Genomic DNA, 19,702 nt, shown 5'->3' on the forward strand with positions numbered 1-19,702 from the left:
CTCAGATTTAGTGTTTTTATCTTGTTTTTAAACCCCTTTTTTGCAGTGAATATGCATAGTAGACCTTGTAATTTTTAGACATATTTTTTGGAGAAAAATTGCATTTTATACCTTTAATGTCAATTGAGATTAGACAAAAGAATGAAAAAAAAGCTAAATTGTCCATATTCAGTAGACACCCCTTTTTTGCAGTGTTCATAATATCATCGTATATTAAAATAATATACATAATATATTCAGCTCTAAGGATATTAGAAATCATCTGCCATATGTATTATTTTAAACAATTTTGTTGTATTTATTAATTTTGTTTCCTTAGGTAACCTACTATTGTGTTAGGGTTGAACAATATCCAAATAACAAGAGGCACAATATTTGTTAAAGGAAAAATATGTGTCAAAATTCCATTCTGAATTAAGTATTGTTAGTGGCTCTCTGATGACCCATAATACTGATAAATACAGTCATGGAAAACATTTTCAGACCTTTTCTTCAGTCTCTTGTTCATTTTAATGCCTGGTACAACTAAAGGTACATTTGTTCGCACAAATATAATGATAACAACAAAAATAGCTCATACGATTTTAATTTAAGAACTGATATCTAGACATTTTCCATGGTTTTCTTGATAATAACCAATATCATTTTTAAGAAAACCATTGAAAATGTCAGGATATCGGTACTATAATTAAACTCCTATGAGCTATTTTAGTTGTTATCATTATATCTGTCCAAACAAATGTACCTTTAGTTGTACTAGGCATTACAATTATCAAATGCAATGAAGAAAACAATGGTCTAATACATTTCTCCATGACTGTATTCTATATTCCAATAAGATATTAGAAATCACAGTTTGGAGGCCAAAATTCATAATAGATTAGAAAAAAATGTCACGAGAAATGTAAATAAAGACTTCTTCAGTATATTGTTTGACTTGTTTGATTGGTTTTCCTGCTGCAGTCCCATCATGGAAGCCTTTGGGAATGCTAAGACTGTCTACAACAATAACTCCAGCCGCTTTGGGAAGTTCATCCAGCTTCACTTTTCCCAGAACGGAAACATTCAGGGAGGCTGCATCATCGACTGTATCCTTCAGTGGTTCACTTACTGTAGAGGAAGACATGTCCGCAGGGTCTGCTTCACTGAGTTTATTAACTGTAAATATTCATGTTCTCCTTGACTTTCAATCATCAGATTTACTGGAAAAGGTAAGTTTGTGTTGAAACATTCAGCAGCAGCTACTGGGATCAGCAAGTTGAATTCCTGACTTAATCAGTCATCAGCAAAGTCTCTCAATCAAGAGGAACTTTTGATATTTTCTCCTAACCGTCTTTTCTCTCTCAGAACCGCGTGGTTCGACAGAATCCAGGAGAGAGAAACTACCACATCTTCTACGCTCTGTTAGCCGGAGCAGACAGAGACCACCGAGGTTGGTTTAAAAAATATATAACATGTTGTTTAACCAACAGTCATAGATTTACCTGGGAACTAACACTTCATATAATATCAGAGTTTTAAAAAACCCCATAAACATATATGTATCAGCTGTTGTCAGACTGGTCACAGCTTATATGGTCAGGTTGGATGGTCAGTGCATGGACAGCATAATAATCATATTTATTATTATTATTATTATTATTATTATTATTATTATTATTATTAATAATAATAATAATAATAATAATAATAATAATAATAATAATAGCTTTATATATATATATATATATATATATATATATGTATATATATGTATATAAATATATATATATATATATATATATATATATACGTATATATACATAGCTAGCACCATTCAAAAACAGCAGTTTACAAAGTGCTTCGACAGAGAGCAGTTAGTTACAACGAGAATGAAGCCAGAAGGCTGAAAATAATTCTTACATTAAAAGAAAAACAATAAGAGACAGAGCAGGAACAATCACAAGACATTCTCAGATACACAGAATCAACTCGTAAGGAGTGAATAATTCTGTTGCATAGCTAGGAGCCAGACATAAAAGAGCTTTAAAAGTGATCAGTAAAATCTTAAAATCAATCCTAAAACCAACAGGGAGCCAGAGCAAAGAAGCTAAAATCAGGGTGGTGTGATGTCGTCTGTTGAGCATATCAATATCTTACTCAAATGTTCAGTAGACACAAAGTCTGTTCTTGAAATACACACATACCTAAGTATCACATTTGTTTATGAATACATGCTGTGGAGAAGTACAGCAAAATATGTACTAACAAAAGCTATCTCTGAACCTGAGCCATTTTAACACTGATAAGAATGAATACATTACATTTTATTGTGTGTCCTCGTGTCTGTGTGTTGCAGATCTGTACTTCCTGTCCGAGGGTCCTGAGTCGTATCACTACCTGAGCCAGTCAGGCTGCATGCAGGACAGCAGTCTGGACGACAAGCAGCTGTTTGACAGTGTGATGGTAAGAACCAGAAGACTTTAAAAGACTTGGAAAAGACTCCTGGAAAACTATCAGCTCACATCTAAAGACAAGTGTTTAGAGTTTTTAGTCTCACACTAAGATTTTAGACAGACTGTGAATCTTGCAGGGAAACTATTTACAAGACTACAACTGGATTCTTTTTGCATTTTTCCCCATCATGCTCTGAGTAAAAACTTACAACATGGAGGAGAAGCAGCTTTTGGCTCCAGCTGCTCTAATGTGTGACTCAGTGGTTTGTGTTGGAAAACAACAACAAAAAGAGAAGGAGACGCAACAAAATGCCCCTCACAAAGCTGAAAAAGGGTTTCTGTTTTTATGACATTATGATATTTTGTGGCCCTCACCTTGATATGAAAGTTTAATATGAGTTTTATATGAATGGTACTTTACCGTGTTGTGTGTGGAAGTTCCCTTTAATTACTTTTTTTTGTTAATTTTGTGTCTTTTTTGGTAATTTTGTGTCTTTTTAAAATCATTTTGTCTTTTTTTTGCTCATTTTGTGTCTTTTTTATAATTTTTTTGTGTCTTTTTTTGCTCATTTTGTGTCTTTTTTTAGTCATTTTGTGTCTTTTTTAAGTAATTTATTTTTTTTCTGTCATTTTGTGTCTTTTTTTTTTTTTTTATAATTTTGTGTCTTTTTTTGGTAATTTTGATACTGCCTCCAGCGGCCTCCAGGTAATTTGAGTTTGAGACCCCTGGTGTAAGCCCATTATTAGTGTAAGTTGTTTGTTTTACCCCCAGAGGGCGCCATAAGCCTTCATCATGAGCGTAATAGCAGTTTACCAGACAGACTGTTGACTCAGAGAGAACATGAGCCTGGGGGAAACATGTTATTTAATTGTGTCATGTTGGCTCTGGAGCAACATTTTAAAATTCTGTTCATATAAATGTTTTATAGCTCCAAGGGAAAGCAAAAACTAGTGTGTGTCTCATGACATATTGTCTAACTGTGTGTGTGTGTCTGTGTTGCAGGAGGCCCTGAAAGTGATGGAGTTCACTGAGGAGGAGATCAGAGACGTGTTCAAGCTGCTGTCTGCTGTCCTCCAGATGGGAAACATTGAGTTCATGACCGCTGGAGGAGCTCAGATCACTTCCAAAGGAGGTAGGAGAAGGAAATAAGAAAAATATATAATAGTTCTGCAGCGGTGGAATGTAACTAAGTACTCAAGTACTGCACTAAAGTACAATTTTGAGGTACTTGTACTTGTTAATGTAACTTTATACTTATACTCCACTATATTTCAAGGCAAATATTGGACTTTCTACTCTGCTATATTTAGCTGACAGCTTTAGTTACTTTTCAGGTTGAGATTTAACATAAAAACATGATACATACTTTTTTTTAAAACTCAAAACAGTATTTTAATTAGTTAAATTGAGCCCTACCTTGAGAAAATCAAAATGCTGCATACATAAATGTATCAATAATAACAATCCTATTATATATTTAGAATATGTAAAACAATCTGATTGGGGCTAATAATATATTTGGGATATATACATTTTTTGAGTGGGTTCATTCTGCATAACAAGTACTTTTGATACTTTAAGTACATTTTGATGCTGATACTTTTGTACTTTTACTTCAGTAAGTTTTGAATGCAGGACTTTTACTTGTAGTGGAGTAATTTCAAAGTGTTGTATTAGTACTTTTACTGAAGTAAGGGATCTGAATACTTCTTCAGAGTGTGTTAGAGTGATCCTGGAAAAAGTGTTATACACACCCTTAATCTGTACCAGACAGATGAGAAAGAATATGGATTTCTGGGAAATGCTTTAATGTGACTTCTGCATAGAGGCTTAATAATATCCTAATACTTGATTAAGATGTTTTATAGAAAGCACTATGTCATTTGGTACTAATTAATTAAAATAAAGTTGTGATGTTTGTCAAGGCAAGCTTACAATTCATCATATCTGGAAGTTTCCTGTATTAAACAAATAATAATGGGATATTTACTTAGGTTTAAATGGAGCAGTTCTTTCAAGGATATTCATCTTTCCGCTATAATTATACTTAATGACTTAGTTTTTCTAGTACATTTCCTAGGAAATTATTTGGAAGTTACAGAAATTACTCATTCCCTTGGAAAACCTATTTCTTTTTTTAAATCCTGAGAACACCCACTGCTTACCAAACAAGCAACCAGACAGAGAAACTGTCTTTACTTTACACACAATAGCAATGAATTATAGAATTTTGATGTACTTGTACTTTACTTGAGTATTTCTACATTTGTGACTTTATACTTCTCCTTCACTACATTTTACGGGTAAATATTGTACTCCTTACTCCACTACATTTAGCTGACAGATTTACTACTTTTCAGGTCAAGATTTATCATAAAAACATGATCAATTTAAAATGGTTACGCATGTTTTGAAATTAAACCACTTCAAAGTATATTAAATAGTTAAAATGAGCCCTACATTGACAGCAGTAAAACGCTGCTTACATAAAACCATCAATAATAATAATCTAATAATATATTAAGAACATATAAAACAATCTGAGAGGGTTCATTCTGCATAATGAGTACTTTTACTTTTCATATTATAAGTTCATTTTGATGATTGATCTATGGAGTCTTGGGCTATTTTGTCCATTTTTGAATCCTTTTCATGTCTTTTGGTGTCTTTGTTTTTTTTTGGTCATTTGTGTCTTTTTTGGTCATTTTGTGTCCTCTGTGTTTTTTGGTCATTCTGTCTTCTAATTTTGTGTCTTTTTTTAGTCATTTTGTGTCTTTTTTGGTCATTTTGTGTATTTTTTAGTCATTTTGTGTCTTTTTTTGGTCATTTTGTGTCTTTTTTAGTCCTTTAGTCCAACATAAAATGTGATTTTGAATCTTTTTTAACTTCCAAAACACTATCATGCTCAATAAAGAATTTTAAATTTTGCAAATGTGAACAAATGTTGCAAATATAACATATAAGAGGGTTACATCCAGTTCTATCATTTTATACTAAATATATTTGAGCTTGTCTCCAGTTTTACTTGGTATATCATCATCAAACTGAAACTGGCCTCATGGAGTTTACAGCCAGAACTTTAGAGGTAAATTTACAGTAGGGCTCCACGCTGCTTTGTTTTCTAGTCTGGATGTGATGAAGAAGTCATGATTTGGTGCTTTTGGAGACTCCAGGCGGTTTAGTAAGTTTCAAACGCAGGATTTTTACTTGTAGTGGAGTAATTTCACAGTGTGGTATTAGTACTTTTACTTAAGTAAGGAATCTGAATACTGCTGAGCGCTGATGTTGGACCACACTGCTGTACTCCTCATGCCCCTGAGTTTGATTGACATTGTACCAGTAGACAGAGCTCTGAACAGGCTGAAACATGAGCTCAAGGCTCCTTCATTCGCTTCGTCTGACCTCTTTTCCAAAGAACCAGTGAACTACGGTGACTGCACAGCCCAGCCAGCAGAGTAGAGTTTCCTATAGACTGTATAGGATCACAGTCTATATGTCACATCTGTTGTTTGACATCAATAGGAGACACCTGAACGTGACACATACACAACATCTCAAACATTTGTGTGTGTGTGTGTTTCAGTTGTCAGTAATGTCAGCGAGCTGCTCGGCCTGGACTCCTTCCAGCTGTCAGAGGTGTTGACCCAGCGCTCCATGATCCTCAGAGGAGAGGAGATCTGCTCACCGCTCACTGTGGAGCAGGTAACAACACAACTCAACTGCTCACTTCAGGAATCACACAGCTCAGGCACATTTCAGGGATTGTCAAGACACTGAAATATGCAGTCTGTTTTTTGCCTCCCTCCCCTGTCCTGCACTGCAAAAAAGGTGTGTCTAAAAACAAGATAAAAACACTAAATCTGAGGGAAATGATCTCGCTGCATGGACAGATAATTTCACTTGACAAGATTTCTGAAATTAAGATTGTTAAATCTAGAAATAAGCATGTTAAACACTTAAAATAAGAAATCTTAAAACAAGATCAATGATCTTACACTTCTAAATCTAAAGTCTAAAGTTTTTTTTATCTTGGTAAGAAACAAATAATTTGCAGTGCACTCTGCTCGGGCCAGTTCATCGCTGCTTGCAGCTTTAGTTTATCTTGTTTTAAGAGTTTATTTCTCATTTTAAGTGTTCAACATTCTTATTTCAAGATTTGACAATCTTAATTTAAGAAATCTTGTCAAGTGAAATTATCTGTCCATGCAGCAAGATCATTTCCCTCAGATTTAGTGTTTTTATCTTGTTTTTAGACACCCCCTTTTTTTTTGCAGTGCACAACTCAACTGCTCACGTCAGGAATCATACAGCTCCTGCATTTCAGGGATTGTTAAGACACTGAAACATACAGTACATGTCTGTTTTTTGCCCCCTGCCTCCCTCCCCCCCTCCCTCCCCTGTCCTAGTGACACACACACAGCCTTTCTCCGCTGCTCTCCCCCACATGCCTCTCCAGATCCCTTGCGTGACTCCCAGCCATTTCCTGCTTTTTGTCTGCCAGATTCCTGGCACAATAAAGCCATCGTGATAGTGATCTGAGTCAAAAGCACAATAGAGCCAATGACTGAGGGTGAAGTGAGAGTCTTCTCCTCTGGAGGCGGCGCAGCCAGGCACCAAGACGTTGGCGTGATATCTCTCTTTCTCTCTCTTCAAATGCTTCAAATGTCCCCGCTGTTGTCTGTAATTAATGTGAATACTTCACAAGTCTGTATCTGTGCATGTTATCCTTTTCGCCGTACGCCACAAGAACATTCTGACGCATGACACAATCCTTTTTGGCTCTGCTCAAGGTTTTCGGCCCACTCGTACGCATAAATATCAGCAAATATGCAGAATGGACCTTTACTATTATCACAGCGACACAAAAGTCACAAGAAAGCTTTTCATCACCAGACAAAGACCTTGTGCTCTCACCCTGCTGCTGCTTGTTCTGCCTGGCCTTTGAAGCAGCTTGTCTCTTAATAGAGTTCATTATTCCAGTCCTGGAGTCAGTAAGAATGGCTTCTTCTCACAGCGGCCAGGGGTCACCCACCCCACGACTGCCTGCACCAGCCCCTCTCCCCCCCCATCATCCTGGACAAACAGCCATTCTTCTCACCCCTGTGACGGAGATCCTGGAGCCACCAGCACTCTGTTCACACCCGCTAGTTGCAAGAGGTGACGGGGTATGATGGATTACTCAAAAGCCCAGGAGCATTGTTGCCCCAAATACAGTACACACCGCCACACTCTTGTTTTGTTTTCAATTCAAGCACAATGCCTGTGGAGGAAGTGTAGCTGGCAGGCGCAAGCTTTTTATATTCACACATGGATGGTGTCTGGCTGGAAGGTTGACTTCACGGCAGCTGGAGAAAATCAGAGCTGGGTCAAACGGTGAAATAGATTTAGTCATTTGTTTGACTTTGTGCGGAGCGCTAAATTAGTCGAGTCTGTCATAAATTACAAGAGCCGCCTCACAGAGAATCACAGAGAAGTAAGAGTCCATAGAGTTTATCTAGAGTCTGTTTCTAGAGTCTGTTTCTCTATCTGTTTGTAATATTTTGAAAGAAATTAAACTCAGTCAACTTTGGTTGCCAAAAGTATCGATACTTTGATACTTCTTCGATAACACCAAAGCTATGCTAAAAAAACTGATCTACAATCAGATTTTAAACCCAAGGCTGCACAGATAAAATAGCAGGGAATACAATCAACTTGCATACTATATATTTCATACTAATCTTATCAAATTGTAAAATTCTACAGTCATGGAAAAAATGATTAGACCGTGCTTGTTTTCCCTAATTTCTTGTTCATTTTAATGCCTGGTACAACTAAAGGTACATTTGTCTGGACAAATATAATGATAACAACAAAAATAGCTCATAAGAGCTTAATTTAAGAGCTGATATCAAGCCATTTTCCATGGTTTTCTTGATAATGATTTTGGTTATCATCAAGAAAACCATGGAAAATGGCTTGATATCAGCTCTTAAATTAAGCTCTTATGAGCTATTTTTGTTGTTATCATTATATTTGTCCAAATATGCCTTTAGTTGTACAAGGCATTAACCCTTAGATGCTAAACATATTGACACCCCTTCTAATGCACAACATGGGTCAAAAATGACCCGCATTCAGTTCTTCATGTTATTTAATGCTGCTGTGTGTTATGTGCTCTATCTTTTGATATCAACTTATTTTATGATTGAATATTCCAAGTATTTTTTTAAATATCTTGTTTTTGATACCAACAGATCATTATTTCCATTTTGCCTCTCATACTTTATGAAGAAAAAAAGTTTTTGTTTTATTACATAGCTAACTATTTGGCTAAGTAGCTTGCTGAGCTAACTACTTAGCTAACTTCTTGGCCAAGTAGTTAGCTCAGCAAGAAGTTAGCTAAGTAGTTAGCTTAGCAAGCAACTTAGCTAACTACTTATCCAAGAAGTTAGCTAAGTAGTTAGCTTTGCTAAATACTTTGCCAAGAAGTTAGCTAAGTAGTTATCTTAGCAAGCTACTTAGCCAAGAATTTAGCTAAGTAGTTAGCTTAGCAAGCTACTTAGCTAAAAAAATTGATATGGGTCATTTTTCACCCATGTTGTGCATTAGAAGAGTAGTGACACAAAAAGGGAATTTATTGAAAAAATAAAATAAAGACAAACATAAAATTAGGATGTATGATGATCAAAAACAAACTAATTGAGGAAAACCTGGAATACTGAATGATGAAAATAATTTATTACAAAGATATAGAACATAAAAACTTGTCCATATCGGGTCACTTTAGACCCATGTTGTGCATCAAAGGGTTAAAATGAACAAGAAATTGAAGAAAACAATGGTCTATCATTTTTTCTATGACTGCATATCTATGCAACCTTTTTTGCTGGAGCTTGTGAGAAGAAAGGTTGAACAGGTTTATTAGTGTTTCCTGCTGCAGGGTTTAAAAAAAAAAATCTGTAAAATTAAAAGCAAACATCTCTACATCATCGTGTTTATACATTTTCTCTTTGTTTTCACTGGATTTTTTAAATAGAACAACAAATACTGCTCGAGTCACTTTTGAGACATGTAGGTGATAAACGGCGCTTTGTATTGTGACAACAGACCTCATCTTACCCGCCGCCTGCAGACAGACGCTTACATAACGCACCTTTTGTCTTCAGACTGCTATTTGTTTTATAGGCACACCACAGTGGCCTCACACGCCGCATCACAATCACACACGTCATTGTTTCTAACAGATTTAAGATAGAACTGATGAAATGTATACGGTGATATGCATGTGGTGTTTAGAAAACAGTGTGCAAACTTTCCTCTGTTTATTCCCGCCTTGGTATCCATGGTAACCTGGTCTCTCCGTGTCATAATGTGCAGGCGGTGGACTCGCGGGACTCAGTTGCCATGGCACTTTATTCTCAGTGTTTCTCCTGGATCATAATGAGGATCAACCAGAAGATCAAAGGCAAAGACAACTTCAAGTCCATCGGCATCCTGGACATCTTCGGCTTCGAGAACTTTGAGGTGGAAAAGTTCACTCGTCTAATTTGAAAACACCCTCCCATGAAAATCTATTTTCTTTTTAACCTTGTTAAAGATTTTTCAAGAAGCTATAAGATATATCATGAGCAGGCGCCATGGCTACATCACATATGTCACCTACCAGTCCATATACACTGAGAAATTACTTTGAAGATAAGAGATAAGATAAGACTTTATTCATCCCGCAGTGGGGAAATGTAGTTGTCACAGCATCTCAAAATACAGACAGGGAGAGTTGACAAAGATATAAAAACAGAATAAAAATAAGACATAAACATACATTATATACACTTTATATACATCAGAGAAGATGTGTTGTAATAATTTAATAATCTAATAACAAGGTCCTTGAACTTTTCCGTGGCAAAAGCTAATTCTCATTAGTTGTCTTAAAACCTGTCTGAAGGTGATCCTTAAGCTCCAGACGTGGTTTTTAATTCATGCCCTTCCATTCTGTAGGTGAACCGGTTTGAACAGTTTAACATCAACTATGCCAACGAGAAACTCCAGGAGTATTTCAACAAGCACATCTTCTCGCTGGAGCAGCTGGAATACAACAGGTAAAGATGTTTATTTATTTATTTAGTGTTTATTTGATATGGACATAGCAATTACACTGGACAGACCAGATGCATTGTTTTAGCACAAGTGCTAATTTGCAACACATGTCCATAGGCAGTTTTTGAAAAGATAGGGCAATTAAAATAACAAGAATGGAAAAAGGAAGGACCAAACAAAGATTTAAAAAAAAAAACAGCAACAGAACAATGGGAAAAAGAAGTCAAAGAAGTATAAGCAATTTTCAATAAGGAACGTAAAAAGGCAACAGAGCAAAGGCAATATGATCAGACAGTAAACCAGTTAAGAACTATTAATTTGTGCACTGTTGATTAGATTTTAGCCACCGTTTGAGTCCTTTGTTAAAAGCTTTACTATCGGTCTCTAATTTTAATTCAGTGGGTAGAGAGTTTAAACATATCCAAACAGTGAAAACACATATATTTCTTCAGATTAGGGTCATAGACATGCTAACAATAAAACAAGACTTTGAGTCTGCTCCACAGACAGATAGGGCTGGGGATGATGGGGGTTGGGGGTTGGGCCTCCTCGCAGGGATACAGGCAGAGTGCCAGAGGTTTGGGATCGGCTCAGTTTCTCCCCCAGACAGTTGTTTTATTGTAAAATGGGCCAGCAGCTTGGACATGGCTCATTTCATCACATGCTCACACTGGACAATACAGCCATTGTGTCTTCCTCCTTGTTTATATTTATATATATACATGGTGTGTGTGTGTGTGTGTGTGTGTGTGTGTCTTTGTCCTCACAGGGAGGGGATCCAGTGGGAGGCCATAGACTGGATGGATAACGCAGAGTGTCTGGATCTCATTGAAAAGGTAACCCTGAGAGAGCAGAGTCTCTGCCGGTATCAACCGCTAACCGCCAGCCAGAGCGTGCTGACCCAGACGCCACACTGTGCTTACATTGACCTCCATCTCTACTACTCTATCATTATATAGTCTCATTTCGCATGTTGTGTGCATAGTAATGTACCCCAGTCAGTGGCTGGAGCTTTGGCTGAAGGGGGGCATTAAGACAATTTGTTTTATTTTATCACCATGGTTATGATGGTGGTTAAAGCTGAGCGTCTACACAGCTGGGCGTGTGTCAGAAAAGTTTCTGGGTCAAAATCACAAACTTTAGGGAAAGTTTAGGGAAGCAAAAAGGCGACACTGTAACCATTTTAGCCTGACTTATACTTTTATACTTAGACTATTACTTACAAGCATGGGAGAAAATATTAGACCATTGTTTTCTTCAATTTCTTGTTCATTTTAATGCCTGGTAAAACAAAAGGTACATTTGTTTGGACAATTATAATGATAACAACAAAAATAGCTCATTCAGTTTAATTTATGAGCTGATATCTAGACATTTTCCATGGTTTTCTGATAATAACCAACATCATTATTAAGAAAACCATGGAAAATGGCTAGACATCAGCTCATAAATTAAACTCTTAAGGGCTATTTTTGTTGTAATCATTATATTTGTCCAAACAAACAGTTGTACCAGGCATTAAAATGAACACGAAAGCTAGGAGAAAACAAGGGTGGTGTAATAATTTTTTCCATGACTGTATAATTTGCCTTGATGGCCCTTTATAAGAGGATTTGGTAACATTTTCCATGAAATAAATAAATAGATAGATAGATAGATAGATAGATAGATAGATAGATAGATAGATAGATAGATAGATAGATAGATAGATAGATATACATACAATCTCTGAATAAACATAAATACACATAAGTAATACATAAATACACTAGCAATACACTATACACCATTAAAAACATACAGCAACAAACAATTGTGCAAATGGGCATGAAACAGCAGCAGGTGAACACATTTAAAATAGTGCATTATAAGGGCATTCATAGTGAATTTTAATGCATTTATACTACTTCATGACAACACTCAATCACACATACTATTATTATATCATGTCATGTCATAAAGTATATAGATTTTACTTATTAGAAGTTAAAATGTCTTATTAATGCTCTTGACTTGTTCCAAACTAGAGGTTGACTGATGGTCTTATATTACACTATTACTTCCTATACTGCCTCAGTAATCAACTATAGTAAGCACTCTATAATTTCTACTCTATTATATGCTATAATAGTCCATTCAGTATACATTATACACTATCATCCAGTATGAATGCCCTCTTCATGACCTGTAGATATGGTGTTAATACACTGTGGTAAGTGTTACAGGGGATTTATCGGAGGGACTGTGTGTAACTGTGAAGTTAGGTGTTGCTGCCAAACATCGTGCCTGCTCCGTGAACCTTCTTTTTATGAATAAAATGAATGAATTCTTATGCTGTTTCCTGGACATATTGTTATAATAAAAGCTGCCAGATGTGCCCCAATGGGATTATAACTAGTTCAATCATGACTGCCGTGCGTTTCACCCTCTCTGTGCCTCTTTCTGTCTGTCTCCTCTTTAGAAACTGGGCATGTTGGCTCTTATCAATGAGGAGAGTCGCTTCCCCAAAGGCACGGACTACACCCTACTGGAGAAACTGCACAGCCGACACGCAGTGAGTCCACACGCACACACACATGAGAATGCACACACAGCTCTCACACTGTACATCCCAGGCAGACACTCAAACACAAAGACATAAAAATGATCCATGTGCCTTCACCGCCCACCAGCTCAGACTGCCCCAAAGAGTTAAACCTCACTCCTGGCTGATGAATTGCCTGTTGCCTTCGGTGCAGAGTTGAAGGTCTGTGCGGCGCTTGTACACGCCCCCCGAGCGCTCTCACATGCAAACAAAACAATGCTGAAATGTGATCAGCCATTCTCAGGCACTGATCAGCATTGTGTGCAGGAGAAAAGAGTGTCCTCAGAAAACCCTGCAGGGTTTTTAATGGCTGACGGAAAAAACAGGAGAAGTACAAAGTGAGATCTGGCTGACCTCTCCCTGAGGTGTCTGGAGCACATGTTGAGTTTTAAGGTCGTGGTTGAAGGAGTTGGGGAAAGTAGCTGTGACGCTTAATGCAGGCAACATGTTTAGTGAAGTTTTTTAAGTTTGAAGTTTTTTTATTTTGCACAAATAAGACAGAAGACAAGGATAAAGAGATAACAACAAAAGGAAGGTGCAAGGTAGCGGAAAGAAGCCCAAAAGGGCTTATACAGGGCCTCTACCTATATTAAAATTCACAAGTTAAATTAAAACAAGTAACTATCACATAGAAAAAAAATAATGACACATAAAAATGATGCAAAATCATAATAATATTAAAAGTAAAATAAAACAAGTGTAGAAATGTGTGTGTGTGTGTGTGTATGTGTGTGTGTGTGTGTGTGTGTGTGTGTCTGTGTGTGTGTGTGTGTGTGTGTGTGTGTGTGTGTGTGTGTATGAGTGTGTGTACTACTTAGTGACCTGTATTGAACTATTAAATTGATCATTCCAGAGTATTGTTCCTCTGTAAAGTGCAGAAAACAGTCAGCTACTTAATTAATTAGTTGTTTTTCTCCCTGTTGTATCCAAATGTTTTTAATTTTTTGTCAAATAATAAAAACACACAGACACAATACAAATGTAACAATAATAATAAAGTTAAAAACAAACAAAAAAACAGCAACAACATACAAACAAACAAAAAAACAATGATTACAATATGACCGATGTGTCAAGGACACCTGAATCACTGTACCTGGACGTTATTATTGATTTATATTGGACCAGTTTAAGGTTACAGAGAGTCTGCTGCTGTTAGGGGTAATGTCTCCGTATACTCAATAAAGGGTCCTCATTAGTTACTTAATGTGTGACTGGCCTTTAAGCTGCCCTATTTGGAACTCTTGGAGCTCTTAATGTACTATGTACTCTGCTTAATTTGATTGTGACTAATTGCATGAACGTCATTTCTAAAAGTCAGTGTTCTCTTTGTCCTTTCTCCTCAGACGAACCCGTACTATGTGAAGCCCAGAGTGACCGACCACCAGTTTGGGATCAAACACTACGCTGGAGAGGTAATTAACACTTATACACAATTACACCATAGACTGTATAAATAATGGACGTAGTGACCGTGACGTCACCCGTTGGTTTGTGGCCTGTTGGAAGCATCGAGTTCAGCGTTACACTCGTCGCCATCTTGTGTCGCCATCTTGTTTCTGATACAGGGAGCAGACCATATCTGGACTGTGGAGGATTTTATACGTTTTATATCTATATAACATTATATATAACTTTATTGACATGTTGCCGTGGATACGCATTGTTCTGCTTCTCTCCTGATGACAGCTCACCTTGTTAGTGACCTGTCAATCAAAGGTAGCCACGCCCCAAATCATACGATTCTTTATCTTCTATTTTCTTCAAAATGGGGCCATTATTTGTGCTATTAACATGAAATTGTCTTGGTGAAGATTTTTTTACTTGTGATTGAGACCATAGTGTTGTGGTCTGAGGTTATAAATCAAGTGAGAAGTTTTCAAATTTTGCATTGAAATGAATGGACAGAAATGTTTTTGCAGCCAAATTTAGCACCCCCTGCTGGGATTTCCGGTAGAATGCAGCTTAAGGCACTTCCTGGTTTGCCTCCCTGCTCAGACCCGGAGGTTGCCGCCTGAATTACACACACGCACACACACACACACACACACACACACACACACACACACACACACACAGATAAAAAGCAGAACCTTTTGCTTCCTGAATGAGTGTGTTGGGGAAGTGAGGTAGTTGTTGGATGGGCCGCAGCAGGGTCATCTTTGCCAAAATCAGCTACAGGATGTTGACAGTGCACCCCCCCCCCCCCCCTCCCCTCCTCCTCCTCCTGCTCTGTCTTTTTCCCTGAGTCAGGAGAAACTGCCTCACCGTCATCCTCTTCTTCCTTTGCTTACATGATGAGCAGAGATTAGTCCTGACGGAAGTGTAGAGAAAAGAGAGCAGGGAAGAGAGAGAGAGGGGATAGGCCAGGAGGGATGGGGTGTGTGAGTGAGTGTGTGTGTGTGTGTGTGTGTGTGTGGAGGGGGGAGAGTAGAAAGATTCCCCTTGATAAAGAATGGCCTTATGAAGCCTGCCTCAGACAAGGTCTCCTCAGTGTGAGTGTGGCAGCTCAGTCACAAGCCTGGCATGGATGTCTATGGTAATGACTTAGTCCAGAGAGAACAGGCAGGCCGAGCAGTTGTTCTCTCTCTCTCTCTCTCTCTCTCACTGTCTCTCTCTGTCTCTCTCTCTCTTCCTCTCTCCAGTGTGTCTCTCTGGAGACTCTAGTTGCCTGTCTGAAAGCTCCTTCTGTTATCTGAAACGATGCTCTGAGTTCAGCAGGGAAATAGTTGCATCCTCCCATAGATTTGATTATCCGTGTGGTGCCGGGGAAATGCAGACGATTTAAATTAAGTTTCTCAATGTCGGACATGAACTTAAACAAATCAAAACCTCACCACGTCTGAAATCAAGGGTCAAATATAAACATTGATGTGTCTCAGAAGCAATAATGCAAAGAACTTTCCAAATCCAGAGCTGAACACGGACTCATTATATTATCATGAGTTTAGTGTTTGCATGATCAGTGCACCTGTAAAACTTTGCATTGAAACGGTGTGTTTTTCCTCATTTCTCTGTAGCATCACGAGACCATCCCACTTAACTGAACCTGCAACTGACAGACACAGAGAGCCTTTTGTACGAGTCTGTTCCAATGTGAGAGGAATGGAGTGTAATTAGTGTGTCTGTGATTTATAAATACATGTGTCGTCAAGTTTGGATCTCATGGCTCCCCGTGAGCCTCGAGGCTTGGGAATGGGGGATGGGGGTTGTTATTGGATTATAGTATACACGCACGCAGCTGTGAATACAAGCCCACATACACACACATGTACCATGACTGTGTGTGTTTTAATATTATTTCAATGCAGTTTCTTGCAGAAAATATGTTATATGCACCTTTTTTTACATTCTAAAGAGCACAGACAGACAGAACAATCAGAGTGCATTTAATATGAGTCGGGGCGGGTGGAGGAATGCTGTGTTGCTAAGATGAACAGAACTCAACAGGTGAATGCATTAACACAGAGGCGCTCTGCAGGCCCGTCCTCTCGTCTTTGGTCAAACTGAGCACTCAAAACATTTACAGTCCTCACTCAGGTCACACTGTGTGCACACGTCCTCATCTGAAAACATGAATCACTCAGTCTGGATAATGAGCCTCCACAACATCAATGTGGTGCATAATGAATATGGACAATTTTGCTTAATTTTCATTCTTTTGTCCAATCTCGATTGACATTAAAGGTATAAAATGCAACTTTTCTGCTTTAAAAAATTCCAAAAATCAAAGATCTATTGTGCATATTCACTGCAAAAAGGTGTGTCTAAAAACAAGATAAAAACACTAAATCCGAGGGAAATGATCTTGCTGCATGGACAGATCATTTCACTTGACAAGATGTCTTAAATTAAGATTATTAATCTTGGAATAAGCATGTTGTACGCTTAAAATAAGAAATTAACTCTTAAAACAAGATAAATTAAAGCTGCAAGCAGCGATGAACTGGCCCGAGCAGAGTGCACTGACAATTATTTGTTTCTTACCAAGATAAAAAAAGCCTTTAGATTTAAAAGTGTTAGATAATTTATCTTGTTTTAAGAGTTAAATTCTTATTTTAAGCGTTCAACAACAAAATTGTCCATATTCATTATGCACCCCTTTTGTGCAGTGTTCATAATATCATCGTATATTAATATAATATTCATAATATATTCAGCTCTAAGGATATAAGAAATCACGTCTGCTCGTATGTATTATTTTTTAAAAAAATTGTTGTGTCTATTCATTTTATTTCCTTTTTTTTTTTTTAACGTTTTGTTACTAACATCAAAATCTTAGATATGAACACACTGTGGTCTTGCTCACTTATTTAGTTTTCTTCACTTCTGTTTCAGGTGCTGTATGATGTGCGTGGGATCCTCGAGAAAAACAGAGACACGTTCAGAGACGACATCTTGTTCATTCTCAAAGACAGCAGGTGAGCCTCTCACACTCTCGGCCTGTTGCATGCTGAACACACCATGTATGATTCAGTTTATTTTTATTTTTTTAATTTTATTTAATAGGGACAATGCAGTTAGCATAGATACAGGGAATGCATCTGATGTGCTGCATATAGAGATATAGCTTCAGCTAATTTTTAACTCCTGTCCCTATTTGGGCTTTTACAACTACATACAAAATCACATGGTCATATGCAAGTTCTTACAATTGCCTTTTCTGCACCGTGTGTCTGCAGGCTTGACTTCATCTACGACCTCTTTGAGCGTGTCGGTAGCAGAAATGGAGACGAGACCCTCAAGATGGGAACGGCCCGACGCAAGCCCACCGTCAGCTCTCAGTTCAGGGTGAGACTGAAGCTTCTGTGATCGCTCATAGTTCAATGTGAGGCTGTTTGATTGTGTCATCACACAGACAATGGGTGAATTGTCTCCCATGTGCTGATGCATGTAAGAATCACTTAACCCCTTAACTTCTGGCTGTCTATCTTGGCACAGTATGTGTGAGCGCGGGGGCACAGACAAAAAAAGAAGGATAGAAATCATGGAGAGGCAGAGGGGGAAGCAGAATGCAGCCAGTGTATTTGATCTGCAGGGAATGATGGGTGATGGGATGTATGAAATATGTGGTTGTGGCGGTGGAGGGGGGGCAGTGGAGGGCTTATCTTAGCATGTCCTAACTGCAGTGTGGAGAGAAGGAGCAGGGGAGGATTTGGCAGGCTGCCCTGGCCTACAGTTCCTAAAGCCCGGGGATTACGGTTGATGGCTGGGCAGAGAGGGGCCAACCAGGGGCCAATCACGCTCAGCTCTGCCAGGCCAGGCCTCGCTGGAGACAGACTGTCTGAGGCAGCGAGGAGAGCCAGGCTGACATAGCCTGCGAGGTTTTAGGGTCCTCAGGGTGTGTGTTTGTGCATGTTGATGTGTGTTATGGTAAATATGCACTGAGTAACACTCTGCAAGAGACAGAAAGTTAAAAAAAATACATGGAATCTGTACATTTTTTTTACCTTTTTTTTTATTTATTTTTTTTTACTTTAACTTAATATGTATTTTAAAGGGGACATATTATGCTAATTTTCAGGTTTATACTTGTATTTTGGGTTTCTACTCGAACATGTTTACATACTTTAATGTTCAAAAATACTTTATTTTTCTCATATTAGTCATGGCTGCTGCAACTCTATTCGCCCTCTGTGACGCTCCGCTGTAGCACCTGTCTCATTGCAGCCAGAGAAATAACTGTAACACAGTGTAGCGACACTTTTTACCGTAAAAAAAAAAGTCCCCAGACTGCAAAAAAGGGGTGTCTTAGAACAAGATAAAAACACTAAATCTGAGGGAAATTATCTTGCTTTCTTTCTTAAATTAAGATCTAGAAATCTAGAAAGAAGCATGTTGAACGCTTAAAATAAGAAAATAACTCTTAAAACAAGATAAATGATCTAACACTTCTAAATCTTACGTTTTTTTTATGTTGGTAAGAAACAAATAATTGTCAGTGCACTCTTCTCGGGCCAGTTCATCGCTGCTTGCAGCTTTAATTTATCTTGTTTTGAGAGTTAATTTCTTATTTTAAGAGTTCAACATGCTTATTCCTAGATTTAACAATCTTAATTTAAGAAGTCTTGTCAAGTGAAATTATCTGTCCATGCAGCAAGATAATTTCCCTCAGATTTAGTGTTTTTATCTTGTTTTTAGACACACCTTTTTTTGATGATGAAATCTTCAAAATCTTTTTTTTTTTACTATTGAACATCAGCAACCAATATTTCAGGTTACCCTTGGCGTCCACATGTAGCTACATGTAGCAGCTATTTAATGTAAATGCTGCTGTCATGAAGCAGACAGCCATATTAAGGAAATCTGGCATGAACTGAGCTGAAGGTTGATAAACTGTTGGGAACAGAGTGTTCAAAATGGTCCGAAATCTGAGATTTTTGCTCATAGAGAATATGTAAATTATATTAATATATATGTTAACATCATTATTTGAAGCTTTAGTGACATTATTAAGGTTGCATTTCTCTTTATTCTAAAGCAGCAATCGCTGATTTTCTTCCAAGATTCTCACACCCACAAGCAAAATACTGAACAAATAATAAAGTAGCTTGACTGGATTTCAGCTTTTCTTGGTGCTTTTTTATTATTGTCCACAAG

General features: G+C 37.6%; 1 protein-coding gene across 1 annotated transcript in view; it reads left to right on the plus strand.

Annotated features, from left to right (window-relative positions):
• The window catches only part of myo10l3 (myosin X, like 3), an 84,543-nt gene that overhangs the window by 39,888 nt on the left and 24,953 nt on the right, over positions 1-19,702 (plus strand). The window contains exons 6-18 of the mRNA XM_059342993.1: positions 964-1,088; positions 1,198-1,211; positions 1,348-1,432; positions 2,339-2,445; positions 3,439-3,568; positions 6,020-6,138; positions 9,796-9,942; positions 10,420-10,520; positions 11,288-11,354; positions 12,980-13,072; positions 14,449-14,517; positions 17,441-17,523; positions 17,785-17,893. Of these exons, the coding sequence (XP_059198976.1) occupies positions 964-1,088; positions 1,198-1,211; positions 1,348-1,432; positions 2,339-2,445; positions 3,439-3,568; positions 6,020-6,138; positions 9,796-9,942; positions 10,420-10,520; positions 11,288-11,354; positions 12,980-13,072; positions 14,449-14,517; positions 17,441-17,523; positions 17,785-17,893 (1,249 nt within the window). The remainder of the gene's footprint in view (positions 1-963; positions 1,089-1,197; positions 1,212-1,347; positions 1,433-2,338; positions 2,446-3,438; positions 3,569-6,019; positions 6,139-9,795; positions 9,943-10,419; positions 10,521-11,287; positions 11,355-12,979; positions 13,073-14,448; positions 14,518-17,440; positions 17,524-17,784; positions 17,894-19,702) is intronic.

This window comes from Centropristis striata, chromosome 10, assembly GCF_030273125.1.
Source record: "Centropristis striata isolate RG_2023a ecotype Rhode Island chromosome 10, C.striata_1.0, whole genome shotgun sequence".
Classification (NCBI taxonomy): Eukaryota; Metazoa; Chordata; class Actinopteri; order Perciformes; family Serranidae; genus Centropristis; species Centropristis striata.